Source organism: Danio aesculapii, chromosome 24 (genome assembly GCF_903798145.1).
Source record: "Danio aesculapii chromosome 24, fDanAes4.1, whole genome shotgun sequence".
NCBI classification, from domain to species: Eukaryota; Metazoa; Chordata; class Actinopteri; order Cypriniformes; family Danionidae; genus Danio; species Danio aesculapii.
In genome coordinates, this window is record NC_079458.1 from 25,257,898 (window position 1) to 25,275,455 (window position 17,558).

At 34.6% G+C, this 17,558-nt stretch overlaps 1 protein-coding gene across 2 annotated transcripts in view; it reads right to left on the reverse strand.

Moving 5' to 3' along the window:
- sema5a (sema domain, seven thrombospondin repeats (type 1 and type 1-like), transmembrane domain (TM) and short cytoplasmic domain, (semaphorin) 5A) overlaps positions 1-17,558 on the reverse strand; it is a 298,541-nt gene that overhangs the window by 175,607 nt on the left and 105,376 nt on the right. For both annotated transcript variants that reach the window (XM_056451158.1, XM_056451159.1), the window contains exons 3-4: positions 10,325-10,424; positions 2,177-2,222 (exon numbers count right to left, since the gene is read on the reverse strand). In XM_056451158.1, coding sequence (XP_056307133.1) covers positions 2,177-2,222; positions 10,325-10,424 — 146 coding nt within the window. The remainder of the gene's footprint in view (positions 1-2,176; positions 2,223-10,324; positions 10,425-17,558) is intronic.

The following is a 17,558-nucleotide window of genomic DNA, read 5'->3' on the forward strand; positions in this document are numbered from 1 at the left end:
TTGGGCCCTGGGTCAAGCTAAATTGGGAACCTCTGGTCAAAACATCTCATCAGAGCATTTTTCCTTTCAGAGAATCCTTCGGCAAAGTGACAAAGGGCATAAAAAGACCAAACAGAAAAACTGCACACAAGAAACGGCGCTGTGAGGAAAGTGAAGGAATCCTATTACGGTGAAAAGGATTGGCTGGAGAGGAATGGCAGGGCTCATCTTTGTGATGTTGGTTCCCCGTGAGCAGGTCAGAACAAAAAAGTAAGGCCTGGTCTGTTTGCTCTTTCCTCAGGAGGTCAGATTCTTTGAGAAGCCCCCATGATGTTTAATTTGTTTAACAGCCAGTGTTTGCCTCTTTTGGGGGGCTTAAAAGAGTCAATCTCTTCACATTGGGAAAGGCTTCACATACATTTCCAAACATGTCAAATATTGAATGGCTTTTTATAGAGTTATAAGATGTCCCATGCAATGAGATAGAGACAGGGTGAGAGGAAAAGAGTGTGTGTGTGTGTGTGTGTGTGTGTGTGTGTGAGAGAGAGAGAGAGAGAGAGAGAGAGAGAGAGAGAGAGAAAGTAACTTATCTTAGCACACAGCAGTTATGCTTGGATAATTATATCTGAAACTTGTTAAGGGAATAAGGTCTAATTTGGGAGATATTCTTTCATTTCTATTTGGCTTTTAGGCTGAGTTCATTAATAGGATTTGATGTCCAGACCTTTATAAAAGAAGAACATCTGGAGAGGCTCTGGTCTAAAGCAGTGTTCACTTTGACAGTGATTAAAAATGACAAAGTAACCAAAAGGTATTTGTTTTTAAAATGTGTTCAAGACACATGATCCAAGATTTGTAGTTATTTCGGTTATATACAGTTTTAAGTAAACATTATGCATTTATACTATACCATTTTTAAAAATTATTATTTTAAATCTGTGTTGTAATGCCATATTAATCAGAAAAATATTGCTTATTATAGTCATACAGTATCTCTCTTTCAAAAGGTTTTTAACAATTTTGTATGTGTTTTTTTCTTGTCATCAAACATAACCAATTGCGTTATATTAAATATTCAATCACATTTTTGGAGTGGCATAACCCAAAGCTGTAAAGATCTAAAACAATTTTGATAAAAAATATAACAATCCATTAATCAAACAATTAATCAATCAGCCAAATCCATACTTTCATCCATTCAGGCATCTGTCTGTCTGCCCGTCCTCCTCTTTTCTCTATCCGTACATGCATCCAACAGTCAGTTCATTTAGCTATACATCTAGCCATTCATCCAATTCCAATTTCCATCTATCCAATTCTAATTTCCATCCATCCATCCGTTCATTCATCCATCCATATATATATATATATATATATATATATATATATATATATATATATATATATATATATATATATATATATATATATACACACACACTCACACACACACTCACAAATCCTGTAAACTGTCTGACTTCTGGATCACAGACATTTTAAAGAAAACTTTAATTCAGTTGACAGACTTATCACTATACATATTATTGAATTACAATATAATTAAAATATATAAATATAGTAAAATATATTAATATAAACATTAATTATGATCATCAGTTTCATTGATTTTGTAAATAAATAATACATGTTTTTATCTTTTTTTTTTTTTACTGAGGTCTTGACTCACCCCCTCATAAAGCACAGAGACTCAACAATTTCTAGTGATTAATTGCAGTCAGTGTAAACAGCCCTTTAGACTCTCTAATCCTAATCACCCTCATCATATTTATTAGCAAACATCATTCCCAATTCCCATTTCAATGCCAGTATTAGAGATTCCAAGAACTTGACTGTTTGCCAGAATCATATAATCAAATTTAGCACAAACAGACATCTGGCCACCTAAATAAAAGCTGTTAACAGGTTTCAAACCACACAAATCCAATATGGAGCCTAGGGAAATATTACATATGGCTATAACAGACATCACCAGCCCATGGGGCACAAATGCCAGTCACGCCTGCGTTGTGCCGAACTGACAACTTTTAAATTGGCAGAGCCTTTCTCTCTGAGCTTATGAAGCCAATGTAATTGGCATTCACACATGGCGGCAGCAACACCTGTTGGTCTCATCCTGGGTGTCTGAGCAATTCCAGAAAAAAAGACAGAACGAATCAGATATGGACTTTTCACCCACCTGGATCAATGAAAGATCCTCTAACTGTAGCCTGAAGAGATGATTTCTAAAAGGAAAAAAGACAAAAAAATGTATTAATTTTTCAGAAAAGAACATAACTTGTCTCAGAGGGTAGGCAGTTTGTCTCAAAGGGTATTGATGACATTAAAGGCTGTATGACACCAACTATTGCACTGGTGCCGTGACCCAGATGGGAGGTTTAGGGGGTGAGTGTAATAGAGTAGGAACTATGCAATAGAGTGGAGGAACTATGACATCAATTTGTATGCAAAAACTGGGAAGCGAGTCAGCATTTTAGCAGTTCCGGTTCCCTTGTCTCAAAGTACACTCCTCCATAAACTGTATAGCATATGTGACTGTATGTGCTGCTTTTCGCTGTAATTCGTGACAAAAAAAGAATATTGAATGTTGTTCTCTATCTATGATGGAACTTGCAGGCATTTGATAGTCTTGTCCCTCACGCCTCATTTCTGTCATTTGTTAAGGTAAGCAGGCTGTGTGCATGCAACTGATACACTTATTTAAATATGTCTTATTTAAATATGTCTTATAATAATACTGTTTAAACATTTTTACAACAACCGTAAAGCAAAACTGATGTATTTCCCACGTGAAAACGATCTAAACGGCACGTAAGTCTATGTGTTTTTGCGTATTCATTTGTTTATAATATATAGCGTGGATTATAATATAATAAACAGAGAGATTAACTCTTTGTCATGGAGCATATTTCTAAAATAAGCTTGTAAAGTTGTCTGTAGCAGGGTGGTGCTGACGTCACATACGAGCGCCCCGAAGGCATTGTAGTCCGTTTATAGCCTAATGTTAGCTTTTCAACTCTTGCGTTTGCATTTGAGATCCAGTGACAGTAAATATATAAATATATACTATAGATTTTTTTAAATAAAATATTTATTATAAATAAAATTATTCTTGTCATTATACAATTAATATTCTAAATATCCTTAAATATAACTGGAAAACAATGTTAAGACACAACTAGAGTGATATGCTTAGATCATTTAAGAAATCTTTTTCATGAATATTAATTTCATTTGAATGAAATTCTATAGACAATTCAATAAAATACAAAAAAGATGTTTTATAAAATTATCTGTTGTCTTAGACTTGACACATGCATGAGAATTAGGTTTATTAAGTCTTGCCTCTCTGACTCGTCATCCCTCCTTTTGGCTTCATACAACAAAATCTATCAGGAGGCATGCTTCGTAAGATCACCGTCATATTGTTTAAACTTTAACTTTAACAACTTGCAAAACCAAAAAGTCTGTCACGCCGGATTTACAACGCATGAGTGGCGCGTGAGAAGCAAGTAGCCTGCTTTCTTGGCGCGCATGTTAACTACCGGGACTCGGGACAGAAAAGCAGCGCGTGTGAGAGGCGAGCGAGTTCTCTGCACACATGCGGAGATGCGTCAGTTTGCTTTTTGACTGCTTTCAACACCGTTGGTTTGGTTACACATAGAGAATAACGTCTTTATTTCGGAATTTCCACTCTTAATAAATACACTTGCAGTAAATCATATCTCAATGCATTTACTGGGGCACTGGAGATTTTTACTGGGGCACGGTGGGTCTAGCGATGCCCCTGGCACTTCATCAACAAAGAATGAGGTTAAACCAGATCATGACCAGCAAAAACCAACTTAAACTAGCAGCCATGACTTAAACCTTCCTTACCAGCATATTCTTGTTTTTTTCAGCAGGGAACTCACTAATGACTAACACTAAAGTTTATTGTATTCAGAGCCCTTGTTAGCGTGTCTTACTCCCATGCAGTATCAGCTCGTCATTCATTTGATATACAGTATAGTGTAGAACAAAAAAACATATTCGTGTACATTTGCTTCTGAAATAAACTGAACTCTTTTTAACAACACCTACTGGACTTCACTAGATTTCACAAGATTTCACTTTGAAACTGCTGTGAAGCATGCATGAAAAAAACATAATATAATTCTTTGCAAAAAAGCGGCCACAGGCATGAATGGATTGCAACAATTTAAGTGAATCCATTTGGAATAGAAATTGAGGAGAAATGTGAAAGAAGCTTTTTCCCAAATGAAAAAAGCCTATAAATAAAACAGAGCAACTAAATTGCCAAATTAATTGTTGAATAAATTGCAATAATATGCTCCCTATGCACATCAAGCTTAATATAATCTACCATGACAAGGTTTAACTTTGGATTTTCAGATGATCTGTACACCTGGCTGAAGCGATAAGCAATCTGTACTGTAAAAAAAATCTTATGCAGCCTACTGTCACTTTAATGAGCCAGTACTGGACATTGCCTAAGGATACGGTGCCTGTTGAAAGCAGAAGGGGCCTGTAAATGCTGCATGTATTTTAATTCTTTGACGAGAAAACAAACCAAACAAACAACTAAATTTGGTTCTCCAAAAAGTCTCAGGCCAAGTATATAACCTAGTTGCAATATTGTTTTCTGCCAACTCTAATCTCAAATGTACTTTAATATGTGGAACTACAAATCGCACATCCGTCGGACATGATTTTACATCCATCTGTGAAAGATGGAAGCACAAACACATTTGCTCAAACAATATGGTACATAACCTGAAAGTGGAGCCTGTCTTATTGTATAAGAGAGTAAATGATAAATCAGGTTGCTGTGATTAAGGTCCACTTACTGAATCGACATGTCTATTGATCGAGTTTCACTGCATTACCGTTAAAGCCTTTTGAGGTTCTCAATATCAATGGCCTTTGCACAGACCACTGGGCCATTATTTGTCTAATGACCACATAGCTACACTATCAATATGAAGGTATTTGGATTGTACTGTGCTCGCTGTGGGTTATTCATGTTTATTAGTGCATTTGAATGTAGTTCTGTGGGGTGTCTAGCACAAAGTGATCTGGCCAGGTGGGTCAACATCCTTTAAATCCTTATTCCTCATTAGTCATAGAAGAACATTTATAATAAAATAGGTACAAATGCACGCATACCCATTTCATGTACCAAGAATAACATAACTTCACCCTTAACTCCAGTCTGACTGGTCAACTTTTCACATTTTTAATGTAAGTATCTGACTGTTTGTATTCAATATCACTGTTTATGAAACTCGAAAAATTCTGTTTCTGGCACTCCAATGACCAACTGGATTTTGCAAGGTGTAAAATTTTTCAGGAGTTTTCCTCTCAGTTCAAGTGACATAACTTTTAAAGGGAAACCCAAGTGATTTAAAATGTCTATGGTATTCTTTCCTCTATTGAACACAAAATAAGGAATTCTGAACAATGTTGGGAAAGCTTCTACTGAGATCCATAGTAGAAACAAACAATATGATGGAAGTCATTTGGAAGTCAAGCCAACATTCCACAGTTTATCTTCCTTGTTTTCAGCAGAAGAAACAAAAATTTAAACACGTTTGGAACAAGTGGAGGATGAGTAAATAATGACAGCATTTTCATTTTTGGGTAAACTAGCTCTTAATGCTTCAGCATACCAAAACATGAGTGAGTTTGGTGTGCAGGAACTTTACTGGCCAACACAAGTAAAGTCCTGATCTCAACCCGATAAACACCTTTGGGAGGAATTAGTATTTTGCAAGGTTCTTGTGTTTATCTTAAAATGCAATTTAAAGGTTTAACAAGGACGTTGTTATTAAAAAGAACTGCTAACCCTACCCCTAAAAAAAGAAAATGTAATAAAAATACTGTGAAATGTCCTTGCTCCATTAAATATCACTTGAGAAGTATTTGAAAAAAATAATTCACAGGGGGCTGTATATACGAGGCATGACTAAATATTTTGCATTCTAAGCCTCTGAATTTTGGCAGGTCTGCTCAGTCTGGTGTTAGTAATTGGCAGAAACATCCTTTGATCTGCTGAGTGTCTTCATGAGATCCCTGTTGCTCAGTGACCTTGATAAAGCATCATCTCCTCTGGAGATCCTTCACACAGTCCATTAGGCCAGACTGTGGCGTGCTTGTGAGGGCTTGGGCATCGAAAACCCATCTGCTCCAGGGACAACTGCTCAAGCTGAAAGCATCATGGAGTTCCACCAAGACAAGACTTTTGTTTTCTTCTTCACAGCTCAATTTGAACAACATTGATCTACAGCCCCTGACTCATCCTATCCATAGAGATAAACCAGATTGTCAATTGTAATCTAAACAATAGCTGTCTAAGTCTTAGTTCTTAGTAGGGATTATCTGATACGATAACCATTTAGATTATTTTTAAGGTATATAATCAATATGATAGCATAAAAAATGTAATGTCATGCTGAACATTTTAATGTGTTAAGGCAGATAAGAAAAAAAGTTTACATTTTTTTAAGAAGTAAAATACACAATAAAATGAAAAGCATTGATTTAACCAGTTTTAACATATCTGAAGGCAGTTAACCGAGATATTTATATTGTCATAATATAATATAATATAATATAATATAATATAATATAATATAATATAATATAATATAATATAATATAATATAATATAATATAATATAATATAGAAAGTCGCTGGTTCGAGCCTCAGCTGGGTCAGTTGGTGTTTCTGTGTAGAGTTTGCATATTCTCCCTGCATTGACGTGGGTTTCCTCCCGGTGCTCCGGTTTCCCCCACAGTCCAAGGACATGCCGTACAGGTGAATTGGGAAGGCTAAATTGTCCGTAGTGTATATGGATGTTTCCCAGAGATGGATTGCGGCTGGAAGGGCATCTGGTGCATGAAACATGTGCTGGGTGAGTTGGCGGTTCATTCCGCTGTGGCGATCCCAGATTAATAAAGGGACTAAGCCGAAAAGAAAATGAATGAAGGAATGAATATAATATAATATAATATAATATAATATAATATAATATAATATAATATAATATAATATAATATAATATAATATAATATAATATAATATAATATAGGTGACGAAGTGGCGCAGAGGGTAGCATAAGAAGGTCGTTTGTTCGAGCCTCGTCTGGGTAAGTTGGCGTTTCTGTGTGGAGTTTGCATGTTCTCCCTGTTTTCGCGTGGGTTTCCTCCTGGTGCTCGTTTACATCCACAAGTCCAAAAACATGTGGTACAGGTGAATTGGGTAAGCTAAATTGTCCGTATGTGTGTGAATAAGTGTGTACGGATATTTTCCAGTGATGGGTTGTAGCTGAAAGGGCATCCTCTGCGTAAAACATATGCAGGATAAGTTGGAGGTTCATTCCGCTGTGGCGACCCCGGATTAATAAAGGGACTAAGCCAAAAAGAAAATGAATGAATAAATAATATAATGTAATAATTATTTTATGCATTTGCACATTCTCATCATGGCACAATAAAATAAAATAAAATAAAATAAAAATAAAATAAAATAAAATAAAATAAAATAAAATAAAATAAAATAAAATAAAATAAAATAAAATAAAATAAAATAAAATAAAATAAGTAAATTAACAAAATACAATGATCAAATGCATTTTTATTAATTTAATATCTAATATTAATATCTGAATATTTTAATATATTTGAATTTAAATATTTAATACTCAACATTTGTAAAACAAACAAAAAATACAATATAAATAAGATAATATAAAAAAATAAAATAAATAAACTGACATTGATGTGACTATGGATTTACTGTGCTCTCCTTGTTCCAAACCTCAATCTAAAAAGCACTACTGGATTCCACAAGTTCCAGTTGTTTTCTTTAGCCTTATTTGAGAGGTCTCCAAACCAAAGTACAAGACATACTGTATATTGACAGACAGAATCATTTGCTGGAACTGAGTGAGCTTTCTCATTACAGCAACACAACAGTGCACTACAGTGTATCTAAAAAAAAAAACTACAGTATAACAGGTCAGAAGAGTCTTTTTGATTGAGCCATTACAACTGATGTACACTTTTCTGTAACACCAGCAAGACATTTTTTTATGTTTAGAGTGAACAAAGAACCCCAACCACAATACTTCCAAATTTTCGCCCAAGTCAGACTTGATAATTATGTGTTGCACTTTGGAGCAAGTTGTAAGAGCTAACTAACACTTTCCATCTTGTTACTTTGAAGTAAAATCCTAAAAATGCTCATGATACAAAGAATCACTAGAAAAGTGAATGGTAATCCCTGCTTTTCCAAGAAAAAAGTAATTATTCTAGCGCTTTCGGCCCTGTGGGTGAATGAACTGTTACAGTGCCTCATATCAAACCATTTCTGCAGTTGTCACAAAATAATTGCTTGGAGACCATCCAGGCTGCTGACAGATCGGGAATATGAGATTAATTTGGCTGAAGATGTATGGCAGGACAGTGTGGAAGTCTATGTGGAAATCATCACACTCATTAATTAGAGCCGGACAGAGGAAATCCTATCCTATTCTCACATTCACTCTGCCATTTTTATTTTATTTTAATGAAAGTATGAGTCGGTGAGGAGGGTCTGTGCTGTTTTTTGTCTGGCACGAAAGTCCTGAGCTTTCATTGTGTGTGTGTGTGTGTGTTTTTTTTTTTGAAGACTTTCGAAGATTATGTGTCACTATTGGCTAATCATGGAAACCTTGCAATTGTGACATTTTTGCAGTGGGATGTTGCTGAATATAGTCAAATGTAGTCAAATGTAAGCCTTAGCAGACACATTGTCGCAACTGCTGACATTGAAACACACGCATTCACATGGTGAGACACATGGACTGAGTGCTAATTAAACCAGCTATATGCAGAATAGAGAAAGCCTTGTTATTGGCGACACCGGTGGCCAGAAAGTGAACTGCAATAAAAAACGTACTGTTGAGACAGGCGTTAAAATAAATAGGGAACGAATAGTGGTCATGAACTGGCTTTTTTAAATATTGTACTGTTTTCTGCAGTTTGTTTACAATGATATCAAGATTCTAACATAAAAACATAATCATTTATAAATAATAGGTAATTTTTTGTCTTGTTTTGACCCTCATTAGAACAGACAATTTGAATGAAGTGGGGACAAACAAACAAACACACAAACAAACACACAAGAACAAACAAACAAAAAGTTCTTACTGCGCTAGTGTCCCTAGAATTAAAATAGTGTATTAATTTTCTAATGTTGAGATTAGAAATCCATCAAATGAATGCAAGGCAATGCTTTTACATAAAACAGAATGATATTGTGCAAGAAATTAAGCAAAGTGAATATTTTAAGGTTAAAGAGAACATATAGTACACCATTATTTGTGGTACATTCACAAGTAAACATTGTTTTACTTCGAGTCCTTGTAAGATGGAACTTAAATAAAGTGCTTCTACTGGTGGTTTGTCAAGCACACTCACCTGTGTGAAGCACACCTCAGAAATGCTCTATATATTTTTTTCTAGAGATATGGAGTGATTTTAAGAACGTGTCAGGTGCAAACTGTAGCAAGTGTCGGTTAAAATGTCTGTAAGATGAACGTGTGTTTTTACAGGTGGTTTGTCAAGCCCACTCACCTGTGTGAGGCACACTCAGAATTGCGGAATGTTTTGATGATTTTGAGGTGTGGTGTGGGTGTGTGGAGGGGTGGGGTGGTTTGGGGGAGACGAGTGGTGGTCCAAGGCTTATTGTTATTTATCAACTGGAGGAGTATTGAATAAATGCAAGATAAGGGACTCACTTGCTTGACTCACTTACATGAAAGCAGACTAATTTAAGCTCAATTAAATTACTATGGAGATATATTCTTTGCAGCTAGCCTGTTCCAGAACAGTCTAACAATCAAGCTAAGATTAATTAGTGATTTATCTGTTAGTTTGCTGTCAATGCTACTAGAAATGTAAGTGTTTTCCAGTCACTCCATGTTCTTGGCCATTTACGACCATGAGAATTAAAAATACGTACGTTCAAATATATTAGCAATAAATTGTATATATGTTCATAATATATGGTCATTCTACATTTGTGTGTGAGAAAGAAATCGATAACAGAGATAAAACAGATATAACGAAATGCAGTTAAAAAAAATCAGGAAAAGGACCAAAAAAATCCAACAAAATTTGACTCCTTCACATAAAAAAATCAGGCTATAGGCAAACTAGCAATAGAAAAATGTCTAATTTTTGAAATTTTGTAAGACACTGTTTACACAGTGGCAATAAGAAAGTGATTAAAATAATATATAATTTCTGAGAGTGAAAATGAAGAAGTGTGCAGTACCTTGCACCCACGATGAGTTCATTCTGGCCTGGGTCAAAGGTCAGCTGTGAATAATCGACAGTGCCTTCAGCTCTGAATCGGTGGATCCATGGCTCGATGTCTGTAGAACAACAGAAGACACATGTCAGCGCACATCAATAACAGTCTCTGCTCAATGTTTTCTTAATATATATTTTCCCTTGGTTTGTGGGTTCTGGAGTGTGTTGCTTTGTGTTTGTGTACGGAATGCATATCAGATGCTGTGGCGCCTGTCATATTAACCTCTGGCCTCTGCATTAAAGCTTCAATCTTGGCTTGTCTAACATCTTTTTTGCCTACCTTCTTCTGTGTAATGTGAGAGCTGCTGGGTTTGTGCTTCCAGTAATGCTGTCATATGTTATGTTGTGCTACCGGCGATCACTACGTGATGTAGTTTCACATAATAATAATAATAATAATAATAATAATAATAATAATAATAATAATAATAATAATAATAATAATAATAATAATAATAATAATAATAAACTGAAAATGTTACCAGTTACTGGTGAAGCAAACAATTTTTTAAAATATGTTTCAAAAAGTAATTATCTTATTGTTTTGTAAAGGCAACATACGATTATGGACTATATGTAATAATAATAATAATAATAATAATAATAATAATAATAATAATAATAATAATTCTACATTAAAACTATTTAGTTTTTAGTGTCACATAATATCATAATATTAAATCAATTATACTACTCAATAAATATTTCTTTATGTACTATATTGGCCTTCATGCAATGGACACAGCATAAATAAAAACAATCTTAGTGAATGAATTAAAAATAACCTACAAGCTTCCGTCAATGAAGTTGTTTTATTTGAAGAATCAGTTTAACAGCTCTACAGCAGAACAAAGACTCCTCTAACTCTGATGTGGTTGTTTTTCTTCTGAAGAAGAGTGGCTCAAGCATACAAAGGAAAGCCGGAATTCCCTAAAGATCCACAGCATCAGTTACCACAATGTTCCTCCATAAATCTTGCAAGTCTCTATGGGATAAGCTCTATAACTTCAGCGTGAGTGGAGCTCGTAAGTGAATATGGAGACATTTGATTCTCCTCTTGGTTCTCCAATGTTTTTGAGAAGCGATTGTCTGCAGAACAAACCACTGTTATTCAATGTCTTGCTTATTTAACCTAACTTGCCTGGATAACATAATAAGCTAGTTAAGTCTTTCAATTGCACTTTAAGCTAAATACAAGTACTGTCATCATGGCAACAACAAAATAAATTAGTTATAATATGCAGGGCTTGACATTAACACCCGCCAGCCCGCCAAATGCGGGTAGATTTCAGCTGTGGTGGATTAGACAGACACCCACTAGCCACCTTGGCCATAGTTGAAAATCATTTTTAAATTGCCAGAGCTGCCTCGTCACTACAGATTAGAATTTTAGTTAAAGACAGTTTGTCATTATGCATGCAAATGTGCTCTTAGAACCAAGAAGCAGCACTACTGGTAACTGTTCACGCGAGCAAATAAAAGCAGGTGAATACCGAATGAGAGGATGATCAGGCGCATGGTGAGACACAGGCGATTCTCGCTTGCTGACATTGTGAGTGAGGCACAGCTGATGTGATGAGCGCAATTGTTTATAAGCGCCTGTTTTTCTTGCGCAAAACAACCATGCCTGGAAACACAACTGGTGGGATTGTTTCTCTTTGAAATTGATTGGGAAAGAATGGTGCTCGTGCACCCACTGTCCTGCTGATCTCCAGATTTTTGTATGCAGCAGCGGTTGCCGCTTTAGCCTTTACCAAGCTTTGAACAGATTATTACTGAGCCTAATGTTAACCGTGTGAACGTGATCAAGCTTTCACTATCGCACACAGAATGTTTTTTTACCTGCTTTGTTAGTTTAGTTAATATGGTTTAATTATCATCGTTCACAATAACATGAAACTCTCCATTTATCTATAGTTGCCTGATGATCTGGGACTTTTAGCCTGGACAGACTACTGTGTATAGTTTTAGATAAATAAGAATACTTTTTTAAAATGTCAAATGTTTTTTAAGAACAGTATTGTTGGATGAAATGTGCATGTATACGGCTATATTCAGCTTGTTTTGACATTTTGACATTTAAAATTTGTGGCAAAGAAATAATTAGTTTGGTGTGGCCAGAAAAAAAAAATCCTTAATGTTGAACCTTAAAAAGTCATGTGAAGTAAAAACAAAAAAAGGTTAAGGAGGCATGTGGACGTGACACATAATTTAAATTAAGTAATTTTAGCATGCCAAAGTTAAATTTATGCATCCAAAATCTGTTTTCCCAACAAAAAAATTTTCCCAACAAAATCACAGTGCCTAGTGATCAAAAATTTGTGAAAAAAAATAAAAATAAATATATATATATATATATATATATATATATATATATATATATATATATATAAAAAACAAGGTGATTTAAATAAAAAATAAGGAACATCCTGGATCTGTTTAATGTATTATAGAAGTATTGTATTGGGTTTCGATACTCCAAATCAATAGACTCGGACTCAGCTCGAGGGCAAAAAAACCTGATCGGGACATTCCTAATTTATATATTAGGGGTGGGAATCACAGGCTCACAATACAATATTAGCATAACATTTAGCTCCCGATATTAATTTATCACGATTTCAGCAATAATGATATTGATACCATTCATGATATATCATGATATTTGTAAATGAAAAATTTTAAGTAAATTTGTCAGAAAAGCAGAATTTTTCAATTTAGTGGAATATACAATTACGAAAACACTGTCAAAATAGCAATTTCTTGCTTTCTAGTTTTCTGTAAACTTATTTCAACTTGGCCATCTTATTTTGATGTATTTTATGCTTAGCCCTGGTTTCTTTTAAATCATGCATTTCCACTAGATGAATGTTTTTCTTCAAGAACAGTAACTGATCAGAATGCTCATAGAAGTGAGCAGAGACTCCTCTGAGCACTTATAATGTCTCCAGCAGTGGAGAACATTAGTTATTTAGCCATCAATTAAAAAAGTATTTTTTAACCGTTTTTTATTTCCTAAATATTTTCAGCCAGAGTTCATCTCACTATCATTGTAATTCATAAACACACATTTATTATGCACTGTACATACAGGTGACAGACTTTTTTAAACATCTGCAAAGACAAGTGAATTATACTAATAGTGTAATGTTAATTTAAGGCCAGCACATACAAGAACAGTACATTTAAATTTAGCACACTGTTTCTCAACCATGTTCCTGGAGGACCACCAACACTGCATGTTTTGGATGTTTCCTTTGTCGGTCACACAATAACAGGTCTTTTAGTCTCTGCTAATAAGGTAATGATCCTCCACTAATGTGATTGAGAAACGTTGATTTAGCAGACACTTTTGTCCAAAGCTACTAACAAAGAAGAGGCATTGAGCAATTCATCAAGAAGAGGCAAAACAAACAAGAAGAGATGAAAAAGAAGAGAGAAAAGGAACAGTTAGTGTTCAGAGATGTAAGAGTTGAGAAGTGTTTTCAGTTGTCATGTGAATGATATAGCAGTAACAAACTAGTCAATAATATTACTCAACTTTACTCCACAAATACATACAGAAGAACCTGTCTCTTTAAGATTCTTTAAGTCGAAACCTTCTGCTCAATCAGTTTCTGACTTAGGTTTTAACATTTCATCTGCTTGTTGTTTTTGTAATGTCAAAATAGCAACCAAAAGCCCCACTCTCTTTTGGAAAGCAACAGCTCATTTGCATTTAAAGGGACAAATAAAATAGCTTTTGCTTACACCCAAATTGTGTAAAATTTGAAAGTTTTAATAAATGATCTTTGGCATATTATAAGCTGAAACTAGAGGTTTATTTTACATTGTATACTAATATCAAATTGACCAAAATAATAGCATGTGCAGAACTAAAATATACTTGCAAAAACATTTAATTCAGCAGGCTTATGTGTGAAAGAGCCACTTTAGCAGCTTCACATGTCTTGTAAAAATAGCATGAAGATGTAAAAGAACAGGCACTTCCAAAATTCAACCTCAGCATGGAAACAATTTAACCTCGAGAAGTCTTACTTTAGCTTTTCCTCTTCTGTTTTCTTAAACTGTTAAGCTGTTTCTTTTAATAGACGTTAATATGTTTGTTCATTTCAAAGAATCTTTATGTACAGGAAGGAACATCTGACAAGCCACAGCTGTGTAAATCCTGGTTCTTTAGACTCTTAAGTTGCATTTAAACAAGTTGTCTAACCAAAATTACAGAGGGAGGAACCCAAGACAAACTTTTTATTAAACGTACAAAAAAAAACTTTACACAGAGCGTGTATTGTTACCAAATGGTGACAATTAATGCTAAATAATAAAAAATGCAAAGACTAGCATGTTGGTAGTTAAGTATAATGTTGCTGTAATGATTTAACACTTTTCCAACATGAATTAGCATGCTGCTAATATGCTTAACATGTTTCTAGAATGTTTCTAACAGCTTTTACACATGGCTTAACATGCTGTTAGTTTGAATTCATGTTGCTACTTTCTTACTTTCTAACAGTGAAAACTTTAATCAGCATGTTGCTATACTGTAGATGTAGCAATGTGCTAGCATTAAAGTCTTAATGTTTTTAAATGTTAATATGTTAATATGTTTTTAGCAGATTTTAACCTGTTGTTTTCATATTTTACCAAACAGTTAGACAGAACGGATGTCATTCTGCCTCCTGCAATTAGAAACATGTAAATGCATAATGTAAAAATAATAGCAATAAAGAAACAAGGTTAACAGGTCAAAAAATTGAATTTAGAGTGCATTCAGCTTAACTGAAATGTTAGAAAGCACTCAGTTAGGAAAGCAAGATAAAGATAAATGTGAACATAAATGCAAAAACATGTTCATTTTACAGTGTTTTACTTTTCCCACTGAGCCATGCAATACAGCAAAAGCTCTGACAAGCCTGTACAGACACTCTGACTGATCATAAGATACAAACTGTACCTGTGGGGAACCATCTGTTTCTTAAACCTGTCATTGACAACAAAACAAAAGTCTTGTTTTCCCAGAACCAAAAAAAAAAACCCTTCTCTCAAGTCTAAACTAAATGCAAACCTGACTCACTATGAATGTGCAACATCTGTCTAGAACATTACTGCACAAACTGGCAGTCATGAGCCGAGTGCGACACAAATAAAATGACAATTTGGTCATTTATTCAACTTCATTTTCTTTCCTTGCCATTTCTACCTGTTGAAGACAAAATTAACCATTTTAGGCATCTTGGAAACTGGTAGCCATTGATTCTATAGATTATTTTTCCCTACTACGGATGTCAGTAACTACTGGTTTCCAACATTTCTCAAAATATATTTGTTTTTGTTAAATAAAATTGTTAAAAGAAACTATTTTTATACCATTTGCAGGTGTGTAAATAATATATATATATATTTTTTTTGGCTGAAATGTCTTTTTATTATCTCTTTATAGTTCATAAAAATATCTAACAATGAAACTTTTTTTATTTCTTGCATTTTAAAGAAGGGATGGTCCACTCAAAACCAAAAGGTACTTACTATTTACTCAGCATTAAGTGGTTACAAACCTTAACGATTTTCTTTCTTCTGCAGAACACAAAATAAGCTATTTTGAAGAAAGATGAAAACATTTAACACTGACTTCTACCGTAGGAAAAGCAAATACTGTGGAAGTCAATGGTTACAGGTTTCCGTCTTTCTTCAAAATTTTTTCTTCGGTGTTCTTCAAAAAAGAAAGAAACTCATACAGTTTTGGAACCACTTGAAGGAAAATAATAAGGGCGTACTCACACTAGGTACAGTTTAATTGAACAATGCCCGGGTACAATTGTCTCCCCATTCCAGACAGTCTGTACTGTATTTTTACCTTCTGGGCACACTTATATCATCAATGCATCAAAAAACAGGATGTGAATTGTTCTCGCTCAGCACAGTGGAGATGGTTAGTTAACATTAATTATATTGTTTTGTATTATTTTTAGTTGTTTGAGACGCAGTGATACACAGCTGAATATTTTGCAGAACAGATCCACTGCTTATGACGCTCATAAATTTTCATAAAACTCATTGTGTTGCATGTATTATGATGTTTGCTGAAGCTGCCAGCAGAAGTGAAGGGAGGGTTTTGAATCTTTGATAAACTATGACATGTCCTGTTCATTGAAAAGTGAAAATGAGTAATAAATCCATATTAAACAGTCACTTAAAAGTGATGTTGTTTCATCAGTTTCAACCGAACTGCAATCAGGCCCACCTCTTCAAACCAGCCAAACGAATCACACTCAAGGGCAAGGTTTGGATAGCCTAGTGTGAGTACATCCAAAATGATGACAGGGTTTTAATTTGTGGGTGAACTATCCCTTTAACACTTTTTGACATCCACTGTGAAATGAACCGCTGTAACAGCTGGATAAATGACCTAAATTAATGAAATCTCAATACCTTTGACAATACTATTCTGCACACAGGAAAACCAACTGTCCGCCTTCTCTCTTGAGCTTTTTTTATTCTAAATGAACATAGATTACTGGGTCCACAGGCAGCAGTATGGATTTGAGAGCAGAGGTGCTCCATTTAAGAAGAAAAAAACAAAACAGTGTCTCTTTTGGTCTGGATGGACATATGCTTCTCTGTGACTCAACCCTTTTTATTGATTTTTTTTTTCAGAGAAGCTGCTAGGAACATTCTCCACTATAAATGCAGACTTCAGACTTGATTCAAAAAAGGCAAATTTAAGGAGAGAACAAAATGTTTCTCAGCCTTCAATTCCCTCTAAATTGGCTTACTGGGTGGCCTGACAAAGTCTGAAAGGTTTAGATAAAAAATAAAAAAGGTCCATCAATCACTCCTCTCTATATAGGCTTTGTCACGATAAGCACAGCGCTGCCGCCGTGTTTGACTATAATTACAGGGGAAATGGTTTCACAAGGCATGGAGTTTCAGAGAAGCAGAAGGTATTTATTAAGGCAATGTGCTAGTGACGTTAATTTAGCGTGTGAGAAGCTTTAGTAATCGATGTGCTTTTATCTGTATATTGAATCATGATTTGCCAGTGTGATTTTCAGACATTCTTTGATTACTGGACATGTATCTAACTTATATTTACTGTTACTCAGGTGCAGGGATGGGTATCGTTAAGATTTTAACTGAACTTTAAAATTCTCTTATCAGTAAATTTTTTTTTTATTATTATTTATAAACAAAAAACA